We start from the raw sequence: 20992 nt of genomic DNA, 5'->3' as shown, positions 1-20992 counted from the left end.
CCCTGCTATGCAGGCTCCAAACTGCCTGCCACCTCCACCTGTAGAGTGCCTATCACCCAAACTGCATCATGCAAAGTACAAATCAACAGAGGGGCAGCTGGCACCGCTTCAACTGGCCAACAGATTCTCATTAAGACCATATTATTGCACTCCTTTATCCATAGCAATCATAGTACTGGAGGCATTATTTAAAGTTAAAAACATTTTGTTTACCACAATTGAAGCATGCCCTCAATTGAGTCCATCCTTGGCTATCTATGACACCAGGTCTATCATGTGCAGCTCCCCCTATCCCAGAAGTAGAGTCCCTTCACCCCCCACCCGTGCCCAAGTGGTTGGTTAGTTAGATGGAGACAATTAATTATGGTTCATGCAGCTTTTGTGGTTTGTTTCGTAGCCTCGGGATCTGGAGGGTCATCGGCATCCTTGTCTAAGTGTCTGCCCCACCGATCTGCATTGGCTCCCTGGCCATGCCACCATCCAGACTTACACCAGCCCTCTAGCCATTCCAAAGGCTCCTCCGGTAACAGAAAATGCCATGTCTTAACTTCTGCGATCACTTGCAGCTTGCCCGGATAGAGCATCCCAGCTTCACAGCGGACAGTTCAATTGTCAAGACGCCCCACACTCAAGCCCCAGCTGGGCCCATAAAGCTTCAGAAGATAGGTTTGTTGTATATAAAGACAATGCTCTATGCTCAAGAGGAGGGATTCAGAATACTTGACACTTTCACATTTGCAAAAAAAATAGATAAAATAAACACCATTATTATTCTTATCACCTCAGAAAGAACTCAAGCTAAAATGTTCATTGTAGAAGTTATAAACGAGTCCCTATTTGCATATTTCTATGTTGTATGGATGCCGTCTGAATATTGTGATCCTAACTGATTTGATGGAAGAGGGAATGTTTATTGTAGGAAGCTTGCCTGGTGTGTGGTGGGTACCTATTGTACTTAAACATAATACCAGGTCCAGGCATCCCCTCTTAGTTAAGTGTAGGCAGTGTCTAGAAGCCAGGCTCTCTAGAGGTATCTGTGGATGAGCAGCTGTAAGGAAATGCCTCCTTGGCATGGTTACCCCCTGACTTTTTGCCTTTGCTGATGCTATGTTTTGATTTGAAAGTGTGCTGAGGCCTGCTAACCAGGCCCCAGCACCAGTGTTCTTTCCCTAACCTGTACTTTTGTTTTCACAATTGGCACACCCTGGCATCCAGGTAAGTCCCTTGTAACTGGTACCCCTGGTACCAAGGGCCCTGATGCCAGGGAAGGTCTCTAAGGGCTGCAGCATATCTTATGCCACCCTGGGGACCCCTCACTCAGCACAGACACACTGCTTGCCAGCTTGTGTGTGCTGGGGAGGACAAAACGAGTAAGTCGACATGGCACTCCCCTCAGGGTGCCATGCCAACCTCACACTGCCTATGCAGTATAGAAAAGTCACCCCTCTAGCAGGCCTTACAGCCCTAAGGCAGGGTGCACTATACCATAGGTGAGGGCACCAGGGCATGAGCACTGTGCCCCTACAATGTCTAAGCAAAACCTTAGACATTGTAAGTGCAGGGTAGCCATAAGAGTATATGGTCTGGGAGTCTGTCAAACACGAACTCCACAGCACCATAATGGCTACACTGAAAACTGGGAAGTTTGGTATCAAACTTCTCAGCACAATAAATGCACACTGATGCCAGTGTACATTTTATTGTAACATACACCCCAGAGGGCACCTTAGAGGTGCCCCCTGAAACCTTAACCAACTACCCGTGTAGGCTGACTGGTTTTAGCAGCCTGCCACACTCGATACATGTTGCTGGCCACATGGGGAGAGTGCCTTTGTCACTCTGTGGCTAGTAACAAAGCCTGTACTGGGTGGAGATGCTTATCACCTCCCCCTTGCAGGAGCTGTAACACCTGGCGGTGAGCCTCAAAGGCTCACCCCCTTTGTTACAGCACCACAGGGCATTCCAGCTAGTGGAGTTGCCCGCCCCCTCCGGCCACGGCCCCAATTTTGGCGGCAAGGCCGGAGGAGATAATGAGAAAAACAAGGAGTCATCACTGGCCAGTCAGGACAACCCCTAAGGCGAGCTGAAGTGACTCTGACTTTTAGGAATCCTCCATCTTGCAGATGGAGGATCCCCCCCCAATAGGGATAGGAATGTGACCCCCTCCCCTTGGGAGGAGGCACAAAGAGGGTGTAGCCACCCTCCGGGCTAGTAGCCATTGGCTACTGCCCTCCCTGACCTAAACACACCCCTAAATTCTGTGTTTAGGGGCTCCCCTGAACCTAGGAACTCAGATTCCTGCAACCTAAGAAGAAGAGGACTGCTAAGCTGAAAAACCCTGCAGAGAAGACAGAGACACCAACTGCTTTGGCCCCAGCTCTACCGGCCTGTCTCCCCCTTCTGAAGAAACTGCTCCAGCGACGCTCTCCCCAGGGACCAGCGACCTCTGAATCCTCAGAGGACTGCCCTGCTCTAAAAGGACCAAGAAACTCCCGAGAACAGCAGCCCTGTTCACCAAAGACTGCAACTTTGTTTCCAAAGAAGCAACTCCAAGACAACTGCGTTTCCCGCCAGAAGCGTGAGACTTGCAACTCTGCACCCGACGCCCCCGGCTCGACTTGTGGAGAAACAACACTTCAGGGAGGACTCCCCGGCGACTACGAGACCGTGAGTAGCCAGAGTTGCCCCCCTTGAGCCCCACAGCGACGCCTGCAGAGGGAATCCCGAGGCTCCCCCGGACCGTGACTGCCTGACTCCCAGATCCCGACGCCTGGAAAAGACTCTGCACCCGCAGCCCCCAGGACCTGAAAGATCGGAACTCCAGTGCAGGAGTGACCCCCAGGAGGCCCTCTCCCTTGCCCAGGTGGTAGCTACCCCGAGGAGCCCCCCCCTTGCCTGCCTGCATCGCTGAAGAGACCCCTTGGTCTCCCACTGATTCCAATTGAAAACCCGACATGTGTTTGCACACTGCACCCGGCCGCCCCCGTGCTGCTGAGGGTGTACTTTCTGTGCTAACTTGTGTCCCCCCCGGTGCCCTACAAAACCCCCCTGGTCTGCCCTCCGAAGACGTGGGTACTTACCTGCTGGCAGACTGGAACCGGGGCACCCCCTTCTCCATTGAAGCCTAGGCGTTTTGGGCACCACTTTGAACTCTGCACCTGACCGGCCCTGAGCTGCTGGTGTGGTAACTTTGGGGTTGCGCTGAACCCCCAACGGTGGGCTACCTTGGACCCAAACTTGAACCCCGTAGGTGGTTTACTTACCTGCAAGAACTAACAATTACTTACCTCCCCTAGGAACTGTGAAAATTGCACTAAGTGTCTAGTTTTAAAATAGCTATATGTGTTTTATTTGAAAAGTATATATGCTATTGTGATTATTCAAAGTTCCTAAAGTACTTACCCGCAATACCTTTCATGCAAACTATTACATGTAGAATTTGAACCTGTGGTTCTTAAAATAAACTAAGAAAAGATATTTGTCTATACAAAAACCTATTGGCCTGGATTTGTCTCTGAGTGTGTGTTCCTCATTTATTGTCTGTGTGTATGTACAACAAATGCTTAACACTACTCCTTTGATAAGCCTACTGCTCGACCACACTACCACAAAATAGAGCATTAGTATTATCTCTTTTTGCCACTATCTTACCTCTAAGGGGAACCCTTGGACTCTGTGCATACAATTCCTTACTTTGAAATAGTGCATACAGAGCCAACTTCCTACATCAGCACAAAAAGTACACCCTCAGCGGCATGGGGGCGGCCGGGTGCAGTGTGCAAAACAGGCGTCGGTTTTGCAATCTAGTTCAATGGGAGACCCAGGGGTCTCTTCAGCGAAGCAGGCAGACAAGATGGGGGCTCCTCGGGGAAGCCACCACCTGGGCAAGGGAGAGGGCCACCTGGGGGTCGCTGCTGCACTGGAGGTCGGATCCTTCTGGTCCTGGGGGCTGCGGGTGCAGTGTCTTTACCAGGCGTCGGGTTCTTTGCAGCAGGCCGTCGCGGTCAGGGGGAGCCTCTGGATGCCCTCTGCAGGTGTCGCTGGGGGGGATCAGGGGGGGTCAACTCTGGCTACTCACAGGGTCGTAGTTGCTGGGGAGTCCTCCCTGTAGCGTTGGTTCTCCACAAGTCGAGCCGGGGGTGCCGGGTGCAGAGTGCAAAGTCTCACGCTTCCGGCGGGAAATCCGTGTTCTTTAAAAGTTGCTTCTTTGTTGCAAAGATGTTTCTTCTTTGGAGCAGAGCCGCTGTCCTCAGGAGTTCTTGATCCTTTTAGATGCCGGGTAGTCCTCTGAGGCTTCAGAGGTCGCTGGACCCTGTGGAATGCGTCGCTGTTGCAGTTTTTCTTGAAGTGGGGAGACAGGCTGTTAGAGCTGGGGCCAAAGCAGTTGGTGTCTCCGTCTTCTCTGCAGGGCTTTCAGGTCAGCAGTCCTTCTTCGTCTTAGGTTGCAGGAATCTATCTTGCTAGGTTCTGGGAGCCCCTAAATACTCGATTTAGGGGTGTGTTTAGGTCTGGGGGTGTTAGTAGCCAATGGCTACTAGCCCTGAGGGTGGCTACACCCTCTTTGTGCCTCCTCCCTGAGGGGAGGGGGGCACATCCCTATTCCTATTGGGGAAATCCTCCATCTGCAAGATGGAGGATTTGTAAAAGTTAGTCACCTCAGCTCAGGACACCTTAGGGGCTGTTCTGACTGGCCAGTGACTCCTCCTTGTTTTTCTCATTATCTCCTCCGGCCTTGCCGCCAAAAGTGTGGCCATGGCCAGAGGGGGCAGGCAACTCCACTAGCTGGAGTGCCCTGGGGTGCTGTAACAAAGGGGGTGAGCCTTTGAGGCTCACCGCCAGGTGTTACAGTTCCTGCAGGGGGAGGTGAGAAGCACCTTCACCCAGTACAGGCTTTACTAGCCGCAGAGTGACAAAGGCACTCTCCCCATGTGACCAGCAACATGTCTGGTGTGTGGCAGGCTGCTAAAACCAGTCAGCCTACACGGGTAGTCGGTTAAGGTTTCAGGGGGCACCTCTAAGGTGCCCTCTGGGGTGTATGTTACAATAAAATGTACACTGGCATCAGTGTGCATTTATTGTGCTGAGAAGTTTGATACCAAACTTCCCAGTTTTCAGTGTAGCCATTATGGTGCTGTGGAGTTCGTGTTTGACAGACTCCCACACCATATACTCTTATGGCTACCCTGCACTTACAATGTCTAAGGTTTTGCTTAGACACTGTAGGGGCATAGTGCTCATGCACTTATGCCCTCACCTATGGTATAGTGCACCCTGTCTTAGGGGTGTAAGGCTTGCTAGAGGGGTGACTTATCTATGCCATAGGCAGTGTGAGGTTCGCATAGCACCCTGAGGGGAGTGCCATGTCGACTTAGTCATTTTATCCCCACTAGCACACACAAGCTGGCAAGCAGTGTGTCCGTGCTGAGTGAGGGGTCTCCAGGGTGGCATAAGACATGCTGCAGCCCTTAGAGACCTTCCCTGGCATCAGGGCCCTTGGTACCAGGGGTACCAGGTACAAGGGACTTACCTGGATGCCAGGGCGTGCCAATTGTGAAAACAAAGGTACCGGTTGGGGAAAGAACACTGGTGCTGGGGCCTGATTGGCAGGCCTCAGCACACTTTCAAATCGTAACTTGGCATCAGCAAATGCAAAAAGTCAGGGGGTAACCATGCCAAGGAGGCATTTCCTTACACTGTGTATCTACCGCTCTACATACGGCTCTACATGCCACAAACAAATGCATAAAGGTTAATTCATATTTTCCTTACTAAGCTTGCCGCAGTGGAAAAAAACTAAAAATGATCTGTATACTATACACCAATGCTAGAAATAGTTTAATTTTTGACCATTCATTGTAGTTTGGCTATTTAAATTAGTACAAGCACTCCATAGGAGGGCAATGATTTCCATAACGACCAATAGCATGAGGTGAGAAATACTTCTGTGAGCACAGCTGAAGCACACGGATGAATTGTTAAGAATTGTAAAAAAAAATCGGTGTTGCATCAAGCCAGACCCAAAAAGGCCAGGGAAGACTTTGGGAGATCTTCCACAGAAAGAGATTTAAAAAAAAGATGAATATGTTAAACAATGCTCACTTGAGTAAATTTTGCAATATTGCCATTTACAGGTAAAAATAAGCATGTTAGTATTGCATTAAAGTGAAATTATTAATTTTAAATTATTGTGAACAAAAACATAGAAAAATAAATTTACTTTGAGATTTATTTTGATAGATTAATTTGAAAGTATTTCACGGATTATAAACATCAAATAGACACCAATGGATTGCATGTACTTGACCTTGACTGATTTATGTTAATATTGCGTAGGAACGGATGGGATACAAAGACAATTTGATATATGTATATATATATTTATATATTTTTTTTTGTCTCTTTAGGAATGCTTTTGTCCTAGAGTATTGTGGAGAGGTGTTGGACCATAAAGAGTTCAAATCCAGAGTGAAAGAATATGCTCGAAACAAAAACATACACTACTACTTCATGGCACTGAAGAATGATGAGGTGGGTGACAACTTTGTCTACTTTTCTATTTCGGTGCGGTGCTTTCCTTGTTTATAAAGTCCTATGACTTTTTTTAAGAGGCAGTAACATTGAAATATAACGTCATTTGAAATCCTAAGGAACGTAGTATCTTCTCTGAACCTGGGCATTTTTTGCTCACTTACGATTTTGCATTGACATAATTATCATCAAGATATTCTAAATAAATGTTTGTTATTTGCCTACAAACACTACTTGTAACATGTCTGTGTGTGACTTCTTAGTATTTGTGCCTCTCTGGAATGCATGACCTTTTGGTTTGCTTCCAAATAAAGTTGATTGAAGAGAAGCAATTTGGTAATCCGAATAAAGGCATCCATTTGGATGGCTTTGGAGGTTTCAGAGCAACAAATAAGGGATGTACCCTAAATGTTCTCCATTTCGGCGAGGCTATAAAGGGCAAGCAAGCAGAATCCAGAGCTCATCTAGAAAAATCTAGAGTTGGAGACCTCACATGCATACTTTGCTTGCCAGAAAAGAAAGGACATTATTGCGATCATCTTATGTGATAAGGTACTGTACCTACTAAAGTATTCTGCGCCACGTGAATGAATGGTGGAGCTTAAAAACTCTGGTAGCTACTGGAACAGTGACAATGAGACAGTGGCACAAGTACAGCACGTTTGTGCATGCATCAGTGAACTTTTACAGATGTTACTGATAGCCAACCGGGTTTCGATCAAGAATGTTATGCACATCTTGGTTTGCAAGATTACATTGCTTATATGGCATATTGAAAGCATAAAGTACTGGTGCATCTTGAAATAAATTTATTGGTGTAATGTAGTTGAAAATGATTTGAAAAACACTGGAGTAGTTTCTCTCCTCCCCATCCCCCCAGCTTGCCTTATTATTGACATAGTAAGCCTTTAAATATTGCATTTAAGTGAGCATAAAAGCATTCCTCTGCACCCCTTTAATGTCTGGTGTTTTTTTTAATTAACGCTATGCAGAATGGTAAGAGGTAGTGTGTGATTCAAATATAAAACTTTAATGTAATTATTTACAAGCAGCAAGTGATATAATTGTTCCTGACCCCCTGAGTAAGCTGTGTCTGTGCTGGAATGGAAAATTAAGAGTTAAAATAGATAAACCCCTCAACATATGAGGCCTCAGAAATTCATTGGTCAATTCCTTTGCTTTATTATGTAATTGCCAAACGTGATAACTTGAAAAACCTAAGTCTTCTGTGTACTTCCCTGGGCCATTGCAACCCTGCGATCATCTGATGTTGGAGAGGATGATAAAGTCTACACATGTTTGGGTTTGAAGGCTTTTCCAAAAGGACATTTGCTTTCAAGATTCAGTGGATTATAACAGTAATGCTCTATGCATGTAACACTCCTAAAGTGTTTACATTTTTAATTTAAATGTCTCTCACTTAGACTTTTATGTGTAATGTATTCATTATCATAGTATTAACATCAAATTGAGGAAATTGAAATGTGGTGAGTTAGAATGGTAAAAGTTTGACATAATACAAACGCATTTTTCTTATGACCTCTCCAGTCCTATGCGTGGAATCTGTAGTTTTTGGGTGGTACGAGAGCACGTGCACTACCTGGCTGAAAGTATCCAGAGAGTAGGTGACTGTAACCCCAACTACATCACTGCCATACCCACATAGCACCTCTCCCAAGCTTGGAAAAGATGGACACATTTTTGTTTTATGTCCAGCCTTGTTGAGGGACATGCATATAAAATTATTTTCCATAAATCTGCTTGCTTTTTCACACTCTTTTTGATATCTATCTATCTATCTATCTATCTATCTATCTATCTATCTATCTATCTATCTATATATGTTCGATGGCATGTGTAGCTGCAGATACACATGCTGTGCACATCCCATCTGGTGTTGGGCTCGGAGTGTTACAAGTTGTTTTTCTTCGAAGAAGTCTTTTCGAGTCACGAGATCGAGGGACTCCTCCCATTTCGGCTCCATTGCGCATGGGCGTCGACTCCATCTTAGATTGTTTTTTTTTCCCCCATCGGGTTCGGACGTGTTCCTTTTCGCTCCGTGTTTCGGGTCGGAAAGTTAGTTAGAATCTCGGAAAAATCGTCGGTATTGTTTGCATTCAGTATCGGGTTAGTTACAACAGATCGACACCGACTTTTGAAGAGCTCCGGTGGCCCTTTGGGGTATTTTCGATCCCCCGTCGGGGCCTGGTCGGCCCGGCCACGTGTCTCTTCAAGGCTGATGGAACGGACCCCATTCCGCTTCTGCCCAAAATGTCATAACAAGTATCCGTATACAGATCAGCATCTGGTCTGTAACTTGTGTCTGTCTCCAGAGCACAAGGAGGATACCTGTGAAGCCTGTCGAGCGTTTCGGTCGAGGAAGACATTAAGAGACCGAAGAGCAAGAAGACTGCAGATGGCGTCGGCTCCGACAGGACAAGGGCGTTTCGAGGAGGAAGAAGAAACCTTCTCCATCCAGGATTCGGACTCGGACGAGCTCGATCCAGAAGAAACGCCGAAAACCGTGAGTAAGACGTCGAAACATAAGACTCACGAGAAGACAACAAAAGCCCAGGGGACGCCACCGCCAACAGGCCATGGCTTAACCCGAAAAATAGGTGACGATCATCGGCTCCGAAAAAGGGCATGCATGTGGCGAAGTCATCCGACTCCGGTCGAGATACCGCCACACAGCAATCTCGGGCCCGAGACAGCGGCTCAGAGCAGATTCGGCACCGAGACAGTGGCACCGAAATGGTTCGGCACCGAGACACCACGACGCAGAAAATAAAGAAGGTTTCCTCGGAGCCCAAAAAGGCGACCGTAAAGGTTTTGATTCCGAAATATCCAGCCTCGGAACCGAAAACAGTTTCCTGCACAGAGGAACAGGGATTGTCCTCCCAGATGCAAGGACATAAGTTCGGAGAGGAACTTGAATCAGTTGAGCCAGACTACACTCAAAGAAGGCTCTACATTCAAAAAGACACAGGGAAGATAAGCACTCTTCCCCCAATTAAGATGAAAAGAAGACTTGCCTTTCAAGAAAAGGACAAGCAGCCCCAGGCAAAGGTGGCAAGACAAACAACTCCACCACCATCTCCACCACCATCAATGCACACATCACCGGTAGCCACTCCACCACTGATATAATCCCCGACTCATACTGCAATGAGTCAAGATGATCCAGATACATGGGACCTTTATGATGCTCCTGTATCAGATAACAGCCCAGACTGTTACCCTACGAGGCCATCGCCACCTGAAGACAGTACATCCTACACGCAGGTGGTCTCAAGGGCAGCTGCTTTTCATAACGTCACCTTGCATTCAGAACCAATTGAGGATGACTTTTTGTTTAATACACTATCCTCCACTCATAGCCAATACCAAAGCTTACCTATGCTCCCGGGAATGCTAAAACATTCCAAACAAATATTTCAGGATCCTGTAAAAGGCAGAGCCATAACTCCAAGGGTGGAGAAGTACAAGCCACCGCCAACAGACCCTGTTTATACTACGCAGCAATTAACACCAGACTCTCTGGTTGTCGGGGCAGCTCGCAAGAGAGCAAACTCTCATACCTCGGGAGACGCACCACCTCCAGACAAGGAGAGTCGCAAATTCGATGCTGCGGGTAAAAGGGTTGCAGCACAAGCAGCAAACCAATGGCGTATTGCCAACTCACAAGCACTTTTGGCAAGATACGATAGAGCTCATTGGGACGAAATGCAGCATTTCATAGAACACTTACCCAAAGAGTTCCAAAAAAGGGCACAACAAGTGGTAGAAGAAGGACAAAGTATTTCCAATAATCACATACGGTCAGCAATGGATGCAGCAGATGCGGCTGCAAGGACAGTAAATACTGCAATAACGATAAGGAGACATGCATGGTTGCGTACGTCAGGATTCAATCCGGAAATACAACAAGCTGTGCTGAATATTCCCTTTAATGAACAGCAGTTGTTTGGGCCAGAAGTCGACACTGCTATTGAAAAACTCAAAAAAGATACTGATACGGCAAAAGCCATGGGCGCACTCTACTCCCCACAGAGCAGAGGCACATTTTGCAAAACACAATTTAGGGGAGGGTTTCGAGGTCAACCTACAGAGACCACAACCTCACAAGCAAGGCCCACTTATCAAAGCCAATATCAGCGGGGAAGTTTTCGGGGGCAATATAGAGGGGGACAATTCCAAAAGAATAGAGGGAAGTTCCATAGCCCCAAAACTCCTCAAAACAAGCATTGACTTCCAAGTCACACATCCCTAACACATAACACCTGTGGTGGGGGGGGAGACTAAGCCAATTTTACAAACATTGAGAGGAGATAACAACAGACACTTGGGTACTGGCAATTATCCAGCATGGTTATTGCATAGAATTCCTCAAATTCCCTCCAAACGTACCACCGAAAACACACAATATGTCAAAACAACATATAGATCTTCTAGGACTAGAAGTTCAGGCAATGCTACTGAAAGAAGCAATAGAATTAGTACCAATTCAACAGAAAGGAACAGGAGTTTACTCTCTGTACTTTCTCATACCCAAAAAAGAGAAGAGTCTGAGACCTATATTAGATCTCAGAACATTAAATACCTACATCAAATCAGATCACTTTCACATGGTGACATTACAAGACGTAATCCCACTGCTCAAACAACAAGACTACATGACAACACTGGACCTAAAGGATGCATATTTCCATATACCGATACATCCTTCACACAGAAAGTACTTAAGGTTTGTATTCCAAGGGATACATTACCAATTCAAGGTGTTGCAATTCGGAATAACAACTGCGCCAAGAGTTTTTACAAAGTGCCTGGCAGTCGTAGCTGCACATATCAGAAGGCAGCAAATGCATGTGTTCCCGTATCTAGACGATTGGTTAATCAAAACCAACACGCTAGAAAGGTGTTCACATCCGGGTGGAGGTGCTTCACACCTCCTCCCTGCAGGAACGGTAACACCTAGCAGTGAGCCTCAAAGGCTCAGGCTTCATGTTACAATGCCCCAGGGCACTCCAGCTAGTGGAGTTGCCTGCCCCTGGACACAGCCCCCACTTTTGGCAGCAAGCCCAAGGGAGATAATGAGAAAAACAAGGAGGAGTCACCCACCAGTCAGGAGAGCCCCTAAGGTGTCCTGAGCTGAGGTGACCCCTGCCTTTAGAAATCCTCCATCCTGATTTTGGAGGATTCCCCCAATAGGAATAGGGATGTGCCCCCCTCCCCTCAGGGAGGAGGCACGAGGAGGATGTAGGCACCCTCAATGACAGTAGCCATTGGCTACTGCCCCCCAGACCTAAACACACCCCTAAATTGAGTATTTAGGGGCGATCCTGAACCCAGGAAATCAGATTCCTGCAACCTGAAGAAACAAGGACTGCTGACTTACAAGCCTGCAGAGAAGACGGAAGATGACAACTGCTTTGGCCCCAGCCCTACCTGTCTCCTGATTCAAAAACCTGCAACCAGCGGCGCATCCAACAGGGACCAGCGACCTCTGAAGTCTCAGAGGACTGCCTTGATCCCCAGGACCAAGAAACTCCAGTGAGCAGCGACTCTGCTCAAAAACAGCTACATCTTTGCAACAAAGAAGCAACTTCCAAAGAACCCACTCTTCCCGCTGGAAGCGTGAGACTTCACACTCTGCACCCGATGCCCCCGGCTCGAGATGCAGAGAACCAACACCACATGGAGGACTCTCCGGCGACTGCGACTCCTTGAGTAGCCCGAGACGACCCCCCTGGACCTCCACAGCGATGCCTGCCGAGAGAATCCAGTGGCTCCCCGTGACCATGACTGCCTGTAACAAGGGACCCGACGCCTGGACCAAGCACTGCACCCGCAGCCCCCAGGACCTGAAGGAACCGAACTTCAGTGCAGGAGTGACCCCCCAGGCAACCCGCTGCCTAGCTCAGGTGGTGGCTGTCCCGAGAAGCCCCCGTGCCTGCCCTCACCGCTAGAGTGACCCCCTGGGTTCCTCCATTGTTTCCTATCTAAAACCTGATGCCTGCTTTGCACACTGCACCCGGCCGCCCCTGTGCCGCTGAGGGTGTGTTTTGTGTGCATACTTGTGTTTCCCCCCCACCCCTCCAGTGCTCTACAAAACCCCCTGGTCTGCCCCCCGTGGACGCGGGTACTTACCTGCTGGCAGACTGGAACCAGATCACCCCTGTTCTCCATAGGCGCCTGTGTGTTTTGGGCACTTCTTTGACCTTTGCACCTGACCGGCCCTGAGCTGCTGGTGTGGTAACTTTGGGGCTGCCCTGAACCCCCAACGGTGGGCTGCCTATGCCCAGGAACTGAGACTTGTAAGTGTTTTACTTACCTCCCAATCTAACCAATACTTACCTCCCACAGGAACTGTTGATTTTTGCACTGTGTCCACCTTTAAAATAGCTTATTGCCATTTTAACGAAGACTATATATGATAATGCTTTAATTCAAAGTTCCTAACTTACCTGTGTGGAGTACCTTGCATTTTATGTATTTACTTCAAATCTTGAACCTGGGGTTCTTAAAATAAACTAAGAAAATGTATTTTTCTATATAAAAAAACTATTGGCCTGGAATTGTCTGAGTGTGTTCTCCTCATTTATTGCCTGTTTGTGTACAACAAATGCTTAACACCACCCTCTGATAAGCCTACTGCACGACCACACTACCACAAAATAGAGCATTAGAATTATCTAATTGTGCCACTATCTTACCTCTAAGGGGAACCCTTGGACTCTGTGCACACTATTTCTTACTTTGAAATAGTATATACAGAGCCAACTTCCTACATACATCTTTTGACATTTTCTCCAGTTAGTCAAGGGTGGATATGAAAGATTTTTCAGAGGCATCCACCCTTCCAGAAAAAAAGTGAAACATATCTTGTAGCAAAAAACAAGCTTGAACATTCTCTGTGTTTCAAAACTACTCCTCTGTGGTTCAGTATCCCTTGATATGCCTCCTTGTTGCCATCAACAGATGGTTGTTTATCTTCTTTCACTGTAGGCTCAACCATGGAAAAAGCAAAGCATGATCAGAGAAGCAGCAAAAACAATGCTTGGTCTGGCAGCTACTTTCTAATGATGGCTTCCCTATGTTAGCTTCCTTGTTGGCCCCTCTACACTGACCATTTCATTGGAGGTTGATACTGGGGATCTACTTGTAGGAATAATGATTGGCCACACCATGAACCATTGCGTCCCAGAGAACATAAATAAGGGGAATTGAGAGAGGACACTTGGAGGCGTGGAAAAGGAACCTTTAATTTCCAGAATCCTCTGTGTTGCTCCTGCAGGGGCGGGGCTCCCCAGTCAGCAAGAGCTATATAGCGCCATTGTTAGCCTTGCAACACTGGCCGGGCCTGGGCCAAGAGAGAGCTTGTCCTTGTTAGGAAGAGGCTGGGCCTCCCTCTCTTTAGTCTTTAACTTAGAGACTCACCCTACTGTTAACAGGTAATATTTATTTTAATATCCTTTGAGCGAAAATAGTTGGAACCTGCATTGGAAATTACTCCTGCCTATAGTTTTGTGGTGGCTTTTGACTTTACTTTGGGCACTGTGCTAAATTTGTTGCTCTTTGTGTTTTCTGATGGATACAAACTACCTGTGGATTCCTCACCTTATGAATTCATCCTTGCGCTAGCATCCGACGCAGAGTTCTCTTCCTAGCTCTCCACGTCGATGAGGACGTCACAATTGCACAGCTCCTCGCGACTCCGTCTGTCGTCACCGTGCCAATAAGAGGTCGGGGTATTGACGTCAGTTTTCCTTTTCTCCGTGCCTTCGACGCCAACGTTTTTTTCCTGGCTCGTTGGATAGTGTGTATCTTTGGTTGTTACAATGTTTCCCCCGAGAAAATCGGGTTTCAAGCCTTGTAGTGAATGTGGCGGTAGGATGTTGGTCACGTATCCCCATGAGAAGTGCCTTTGATGTCTTAGCTCTGAGCATGATGTTGAGGGGTGTGGTTCGTGCCAGAGTGTGAATCCTAAGTCACTTAAGGAAAGAGAGGCCAAGCTTTTCTTAGCGAAGGCTAAGAAGAAGGATCACAAGAGGGCTTCTTCTCACACATCTTCCAGGAGGCATAAGAAGAGTTGCCGTCATGGTTCACGGCGCTGATCGACACGGAGCCGATCGAGGTCTCCATCAACTCAACGTCGAAGTAATTGGGAGGTGAGCCCTACTGTGATTCCGCAGCCCCAGAGCCCAGAAGTGTCTCAGACGCCGTCAGTCTATGAGGTGGCTCCTCATAGCTTCTCTGGCGCCGCAAGAGCCTGATGTACAGCAGCGGGATCAAGAACAGCATTATCCTGCATTGCTGGCTCCGGGAGCGGATCTGGCGGCATTTTTAAATGCCATGTATGCTGTTTTCCAGGCTATGGCCCCTGCTGGTGCACCAGTGGGTCCCACGGGGCCATTAGCTTTTTCTCTGGGCTCCCCAGCTCCATATCAGACTAAGCCGTTTATGCCGTTCTGCTCGGTTGAGGGTGCCGGGTCAACGTCGATGATGTCTCCTTGAGGTATGGCGTTCCCATCTAGATCCGTGGCGCCATTGCCATCTCCGCGTCAGCCGATTCTCTCCCCTGGCCAGCTGGCTCCATTACCTGCGTGCCAGCTGACTCCGAAGGAGGCGCCGTTGAAGTCCGTGTCTGCGCCGGGTCAGAGTGATGCTCGGGTCCATGCATCTTCTTCTGTGCCTGGTCGGGATTCAGCGTTGATGGAGTAGATGTCGACGAGGAGGTTAGAATCCCGCTTGAGGTCTCGGAGAAAGGCCTTGCGTCTTCTTGAAGAAGAATACCGACAATTGGAAGAGGGTGAACTTATGGAGCCTTCAGAGGAATTCCAAGGATTGGGGTCGGCCAGTGGATTAGATACTTCACTGGACTGGGACATTTCATCTCCGGGGAAGTTTACGGAGAAGGCATTGTCTTTCCACTCGGTCATTAGAAAGGCAGTCGACTATTTAGACCTGCCTTTATCTGCAGCAGAGGTAAAGACAAATCTGCTGACTGAGGTGCTGCATCCTTCTACATCCCCAGCTGATCCTTTTCTGCCCTTCAACAAGGCATTGTTGGAGCCTATTATGAACTTGTGGAGGAAGCCAATCAGAGCGGTAGGAAAGAGACATAGCGGGGCACCCGAGGATCCTGGGTTCCTCCCTTGTCATCCAATCCTGGAGAGACTAGTGGTTCAAGCGTCTTGCTCCACAAAGTCTGCTCCTGGTTCGTTCTCTGCGGCGCCGTCTGATAGGGAGTCCAAACGAATGGAGCAGTCTTCAAAAAATATATTTTCGTCTTGCAGCATGGCGCTTAAGGCTGTGAACACTACCTGTGTGCTGGGCAGGTATGTCCATGCCCTTATGGATTCAGCCAAGGCTCTGGTCAGGGATCTGCCACAGGAGGCGCATAAGCCTTTTGGAACACTTTTTGGATGTGCAGGCTGCAGTGCAACAGATTATACAATCTGGCCTTGATACCACAGACTCGGTTGCTAGGGTGATGGGGACATCTGTTGCTACAAGGAGGTATGCGTGGTTGAGGTCCTCCGGATTCTCCTCGGACGTACAGACCACCTTAATTGACTTGCCCTTCGATTGTGAACGGCTGTTTGGAGAGAAAGCTGACTCTGCCCTTGAACGTTTTAAGGGGAGCCAAGCGACTGCAAAGTCCTTGGGTTTACAAAGCTACCCCTGCTGCTCCATATAGGTCTTTTTTTGCAGATTCAGAGGGTTTGGTCGTGGGGCGGTTTTTCGGAGGCCCCAGTACTCGGCCCAACAGCCTGCCAATCCATCTTATTGACCCTTTAGAGGGTGTAGGAGGGCTTGAGCTAGAGGGGGAAGTCCAGCAACACCCTTCTTCGTCATTCTCTTCCTCTGGTGGACAACAGCAGGGAAGGCAGCCCTAGTTTTCCCCACTTTATTGAACATGTCTCTCCAGTAGGGGGAAGGCTTCATCTTTTTCTCCGCAAGTGGGAGTTGATAACAGCAGACTCCTGGGTGTTGGATATTGTGGAAAAAGGATATGCTCTCCCCTTTCAAGAGCTCTCCCCTCCAATCCCCCCGTCACTCGTTTTGTTCGGAGGACCATCTTCTGTTGTTGCAACAGGAGGTTATGACCATGTTATCAAAGGGGGCGATGGAGTTGGTTCCGGAGCAGGAAAGGGGTCAGGGTTGTTATTCAAGATATTTCCTGATCCCCAAGAAGGACGGTCATCTGAGGCTGATCCTAGGCCTGAGGATTTTGAATTGGTTCCTCAAGCAGGAGAAATTGAAAATGCTGACTTTGGCACAGGTACTTCTGGCGTTCAACAAGGAGGAGTGGATGGTGTCTGTCTACTTGCAGGATGCATACTTTCACATCCCTATACTCAAGTCGCACAGGAAGTATCTCGGTTTGTGGTGGGGTCGCAACACTACCAGTTTGCGGTCCTTCCGTTTGAGCTTACTTCAGCACCTCAAGTCTTCACAAAGGTGATGTTGTTGGTGGTTGCAGCACATCTCAAGCGGAAAGGAATAGCTGTATTCCCCTACCTGGACAATTGGTTGATCAAAGCCAAGCCCCAATAGTTGGTGCTGCATCAGCTGCAGGTGACAACCCAGTTGTTGTTCGACCTGGGGTTTTCGGTAAACGTGCCCAAGTCTCACCTGGAGCCCTCTCAACGCCTCCTGTTCATAGGGGCAGTACTGGATACAACAATCTATCGGGCCTACCCTCCGCCTCAGTGGATTCGGGACATTCAGGCACTGATTCCAAAGTTTTGAAATGGAGCAGTTGTTCTGGTCCCCAAGGTCTTACGCCTGCTTGGTCTATTTGCTTCTTGCATTATGTTGGTCACTCATGCGCACTAGCGTATGAGGGCTCTTCAGTGGTGCCTCCGCAGGCAGTGGTTTCAGCACGAAGGGGATCTCGAGGATTCGATAAGGATCTCCAGGGACACTGCAGCGGATAGCCAGTGGTGGGCAGTGGACGGCAACCTTTCCCAAGGAAGGCCGTTCTCACTACCACCCCCCAGTGGCCACAGTTGTTACGGATGCCTCCACTCTAGGGTGGGCTGCTCATCTGGGGGATCTGGAGGTCAAGGGTCATTGGTCTCCGGTGTAACAGATGTTTCATATCAATATGTTGGAACTGTGGGCGATACGTCTGGCTCTCAAGGCCATCCTCCCTTCCCTTTGCGGTCGGTCTGTTCAAGTCCTCACGGACAACACTGCCACGATGTAGTATGTAAACAAGCAGGGAGGAGTCGGGTGGTACCTTGTCTGCAGTGAGGCTCTGCGGCTCAGGACCATCAGATTTGTGAGATACCAAATCATTTGGCTGGGGTGCAGAATGTACGTGCTGACAGTCTCAGTTGGCGCTTCTTGGCCGATAACGAGTGGCGTCTCCATCCAGATCTAGTCCGGTACATCTTCGAGATGTGGGTGTGTCCGCAAGTAGATCTATTCGCCACTCGGGAGAATGTGCACTGCCCGTCGTTCTGCATTCTCCAGTATCCGTTGCAAGGAGCGTTGGGGGACGCGTTTCAAATACCCTGGGGTGGCCAGTTGCTTTATGCCTTTCCCCCCCATACCCCTGATTCCTTCGGTCCTGAGGAAGATTCGCCAAGACAGGGCCCAAGTTCCGTCTCCCGCTCAGGGCAGACCTCCTCTCGCAGTCGTAGGGGCAGGTTCTACACCCCCACTTCCAGAGCTTACACCTACATGCCTGGAGATTGAATGGGGCAACCTGAGTTATTTTTCTCTCCCACCGGATGTAGTGGATGTTACTCTATCGTCCAGGCGATGCTCCACTAAATCCATTTATGCCAATAGGTGGGCTAAATTTGTTAGCTGGTTTGGAGAGAAGCAGAAAGATCCCTTGAAGGCCCACCTTTCCGATGTTTTGTTATTTGCCCTTGATTTAGCAAATAAAGGCTGCTCAGAATCTACAGTGAAAGGTTGTTTGGCTGCTTTATTGACTTTTCTTTGTCTCCCGGATCAGCCCTCTTTATTCAAATGTCCGATTGTAAATCGGTTACTTAATAAGTTTCCCCCCACGCCTTTTCATATGCCTCAGTGGGATTTAAATCTTATGTTAACATTTCTGATAGGTTCACCGTTCGTTCGAGCCCATGCATTCATGTCCCTTAAGGTATTTGGTTCTTAAGACTGTATTCCTTATTGCTATAACCTCTGCTAGGAGGGTTGGGGAGCTTCAAGCCCTTTCAGTAAAAAAAAAAACTTTTACTTTGTTTTTCCCTGATAAAGTGGTACTGAAAACCAGGGCGGTTTTCCTGCCAAAAGTTGTCACTCCTTTTCATATGGGGCAAACTATTACCCTTCCTTCTTTCTACCGTCCTCCCCACCCCTCTAAAGAGGAAGAGAGACTCCATCGATTGGACCCTAGAAGGGCTCTCAGTTTTTATATTGAGAGGACGAAAGACTTTCGCCTAGAGGATCAGCTGTTCGTGGGGTATGTTGGTCAGCGGAAGGGCAGAGCAGTCCATAAAAGAACAATCTCCTGGTGGGTCATTCTTTGTATAAAAGTTTGCTACTCACTGGCAAAGAAAGTTCCTCCTGAGGGAGTCAGGGCTCACTCCACCAGGGCTAAGTCAGCCACTTCGGCCCTGGCAAGGGGAGTCCTGGTGGTGGATATTTGTAAGGCGGCAACTTGGGCGTCCATCCACACTTTCGCTAGGCATTACTGCTTGGATGGTGAGGTTCGGAGGGAAGGCCATTTTGCGCGATCTGTTTTACAGGATTTCTTGGTGTAATGAAACGGGCACCCACCTCCGAGTACGGTACTGCTTTGGGACTCTATTCATAAGGTGAGGAATCCACAGTCAGTTTGTATCCATCAGAAGAACAAGTTACTTACCTTCAGTAACGCTTTTTCTGGTGGATACAATAGCTACCTGTGGATTCCTCACAGTCCCTCCCGCCTCCCCGTTGTCTGTCTGATTGCACTAGGATATGTGGTTGTATAAATATATGTGTATATTGATATTTTTTCCTCTGTGTGTGTGTATGTATATATATATATATATATATGTGTGTGTGTGTGTGTGTGTGTGTGTTCGATGGCATGTGTAGCTGCAGATACACATGCTGTGCATTATCCTGCCATCTAGTGTTGGGCTCGGAGTGTTACAAGTTGTTTTTCTTAGAAGAACTCTTTTCGAGTCACGAGACCGAGGGACTCCTCCCTTTCGGCTCCATTGCGCATGGGCATCGACTCCATCTTAGATTGTTTTCTTTCCGCCATCGGGTTAGGACGTGTTCCTCTTCGCTCCGTATTTTGAATCGGGAAAGTTAGCTAAATATCGAACATTCAACGGTATTGTTCGTGCTCAGTATCGGTTTAGTGTTAGTGTATCGACACCGATAGTAGAAGCGCTTCGGGGCTTCCACTCTTCAGCGGGGCCTGGTCGGCCCGACCGCGTCCATCAACGAAACTAATGGACCGGACCCCCTTCCGCTTCTGACCGAAGTGCCACTAGAAGTATCCTTATACAGACCAACACTTGGTCGGTAATCTGTGTCTATCACCAGAACACAGGGAGGATACTTGTGAGGCCTGTCTGGCATTTCGATCGAAAAAAGACCCTACGCGATCGAAGAGCCAGAAGACTCCAAAGGCGACAACACCAAGAGAACAACTTGACGTCGAAGAGGGGGAAAGAATTTCCATCCAGGGAACGGACTCAAACGATTCCGAAAGTGAGTGACCCACGACGATGCAGAAAACAGTGAGTAAAACTGCCCCGTCCAAGACTCACAGAAAGATCGTAAAGGCCAAGGGGATGCCACCGCCAGCAGGCCATGGCTTAACCCATCGAAAAGACGGTGACCAAACATCGGCACCGAAAAAGGCCAAAGAACTACCGAAGACATCCGACTCCGGTCGAGATTCAGGCTCCGAACGATCTCGGCACCGAGAGTTCGACACACCTAAGGTGAGAAAAGTTACGTCAGAACCGAAAAAGACTTGTGTCGAAGGCTTCGGTACCGAAAAAAGCGGCTTCACCCGAAACTAAGCTCTTACACGGAAGAGCAAGGGCTTTCCGGACAAATGCATGAACATAGATTTGAGCAGGAAATAGGTATGGGGGAACCAGACCATACCCAAAGGAGGCTGCATATCCAGAAAGAGACTGGGAAAATACAAACTCTTCCTCCAATTAAAACCAAAAAAAAGCTGGCATTTCATGAGTCAGAAATGCAGCTGAAGGCAAAGGTGGCAAGAGATAAAACACCACCACCAAGGTTTTCGCCACAACCTTCTCCACTACATTCACCACAGCTGTCCCCGGTAACAACACCCCCAATGCAGTCACCGACCCATACAGGTTTGACACAGGATGACCTGGATGCATGGGACTTATATGATGCTCCGGTATCAGACAACAGCCCAGATTGTTAACCAACAAGACCGTCCCCTCCAGAGGACAGTACTGCATATACGCAGGTACTATCAAGGGCAGCT

General features: G+C 48.3%; 1 protein-coding gene across 3 annotated transcripts in view; it reads left to right on the top strand.

The window, feature by feature from the left end:
* The window catches only part of SETD2 (SET domain containing 2, histone lysine methyltransferase), a 1164442-nt gene that overhangs the window by 185956 nt on the left and 957494 nt on the right, over positions 1-20992 (top strand). For all 3 annotated transcript variants that reach the window (XM_069210931.1, XM_069210934.1, XM_069210932.1), the window contains one exon: positions 6405-6528. In XM_069210931.1, coding sequence (XP_069067032.1) covers positions 6405-6528 — 124 coding nt within the window. The remainder of the gene's footprint in view (positions 1-6404; positions 6529-20992) is intronic.

This window comes from Pleurodeles waltl, chromosome 10 (genome assembly GCF_031143425.1).
Source record: "Pleurodeles waltl isolate 20211129_DDA chromosome 10, aPleWal1.hap1.20221129, whole genome shotgun sequence".
NCBI lineage: Eukaryota > Metazoa > Chordata > Amphibia > Caudata > Salamandridae > Pleurodeles > Pleurodeles waltl.
This window is presented reverse-complemented; position numbering and strand designations above follow the sequence as displayed.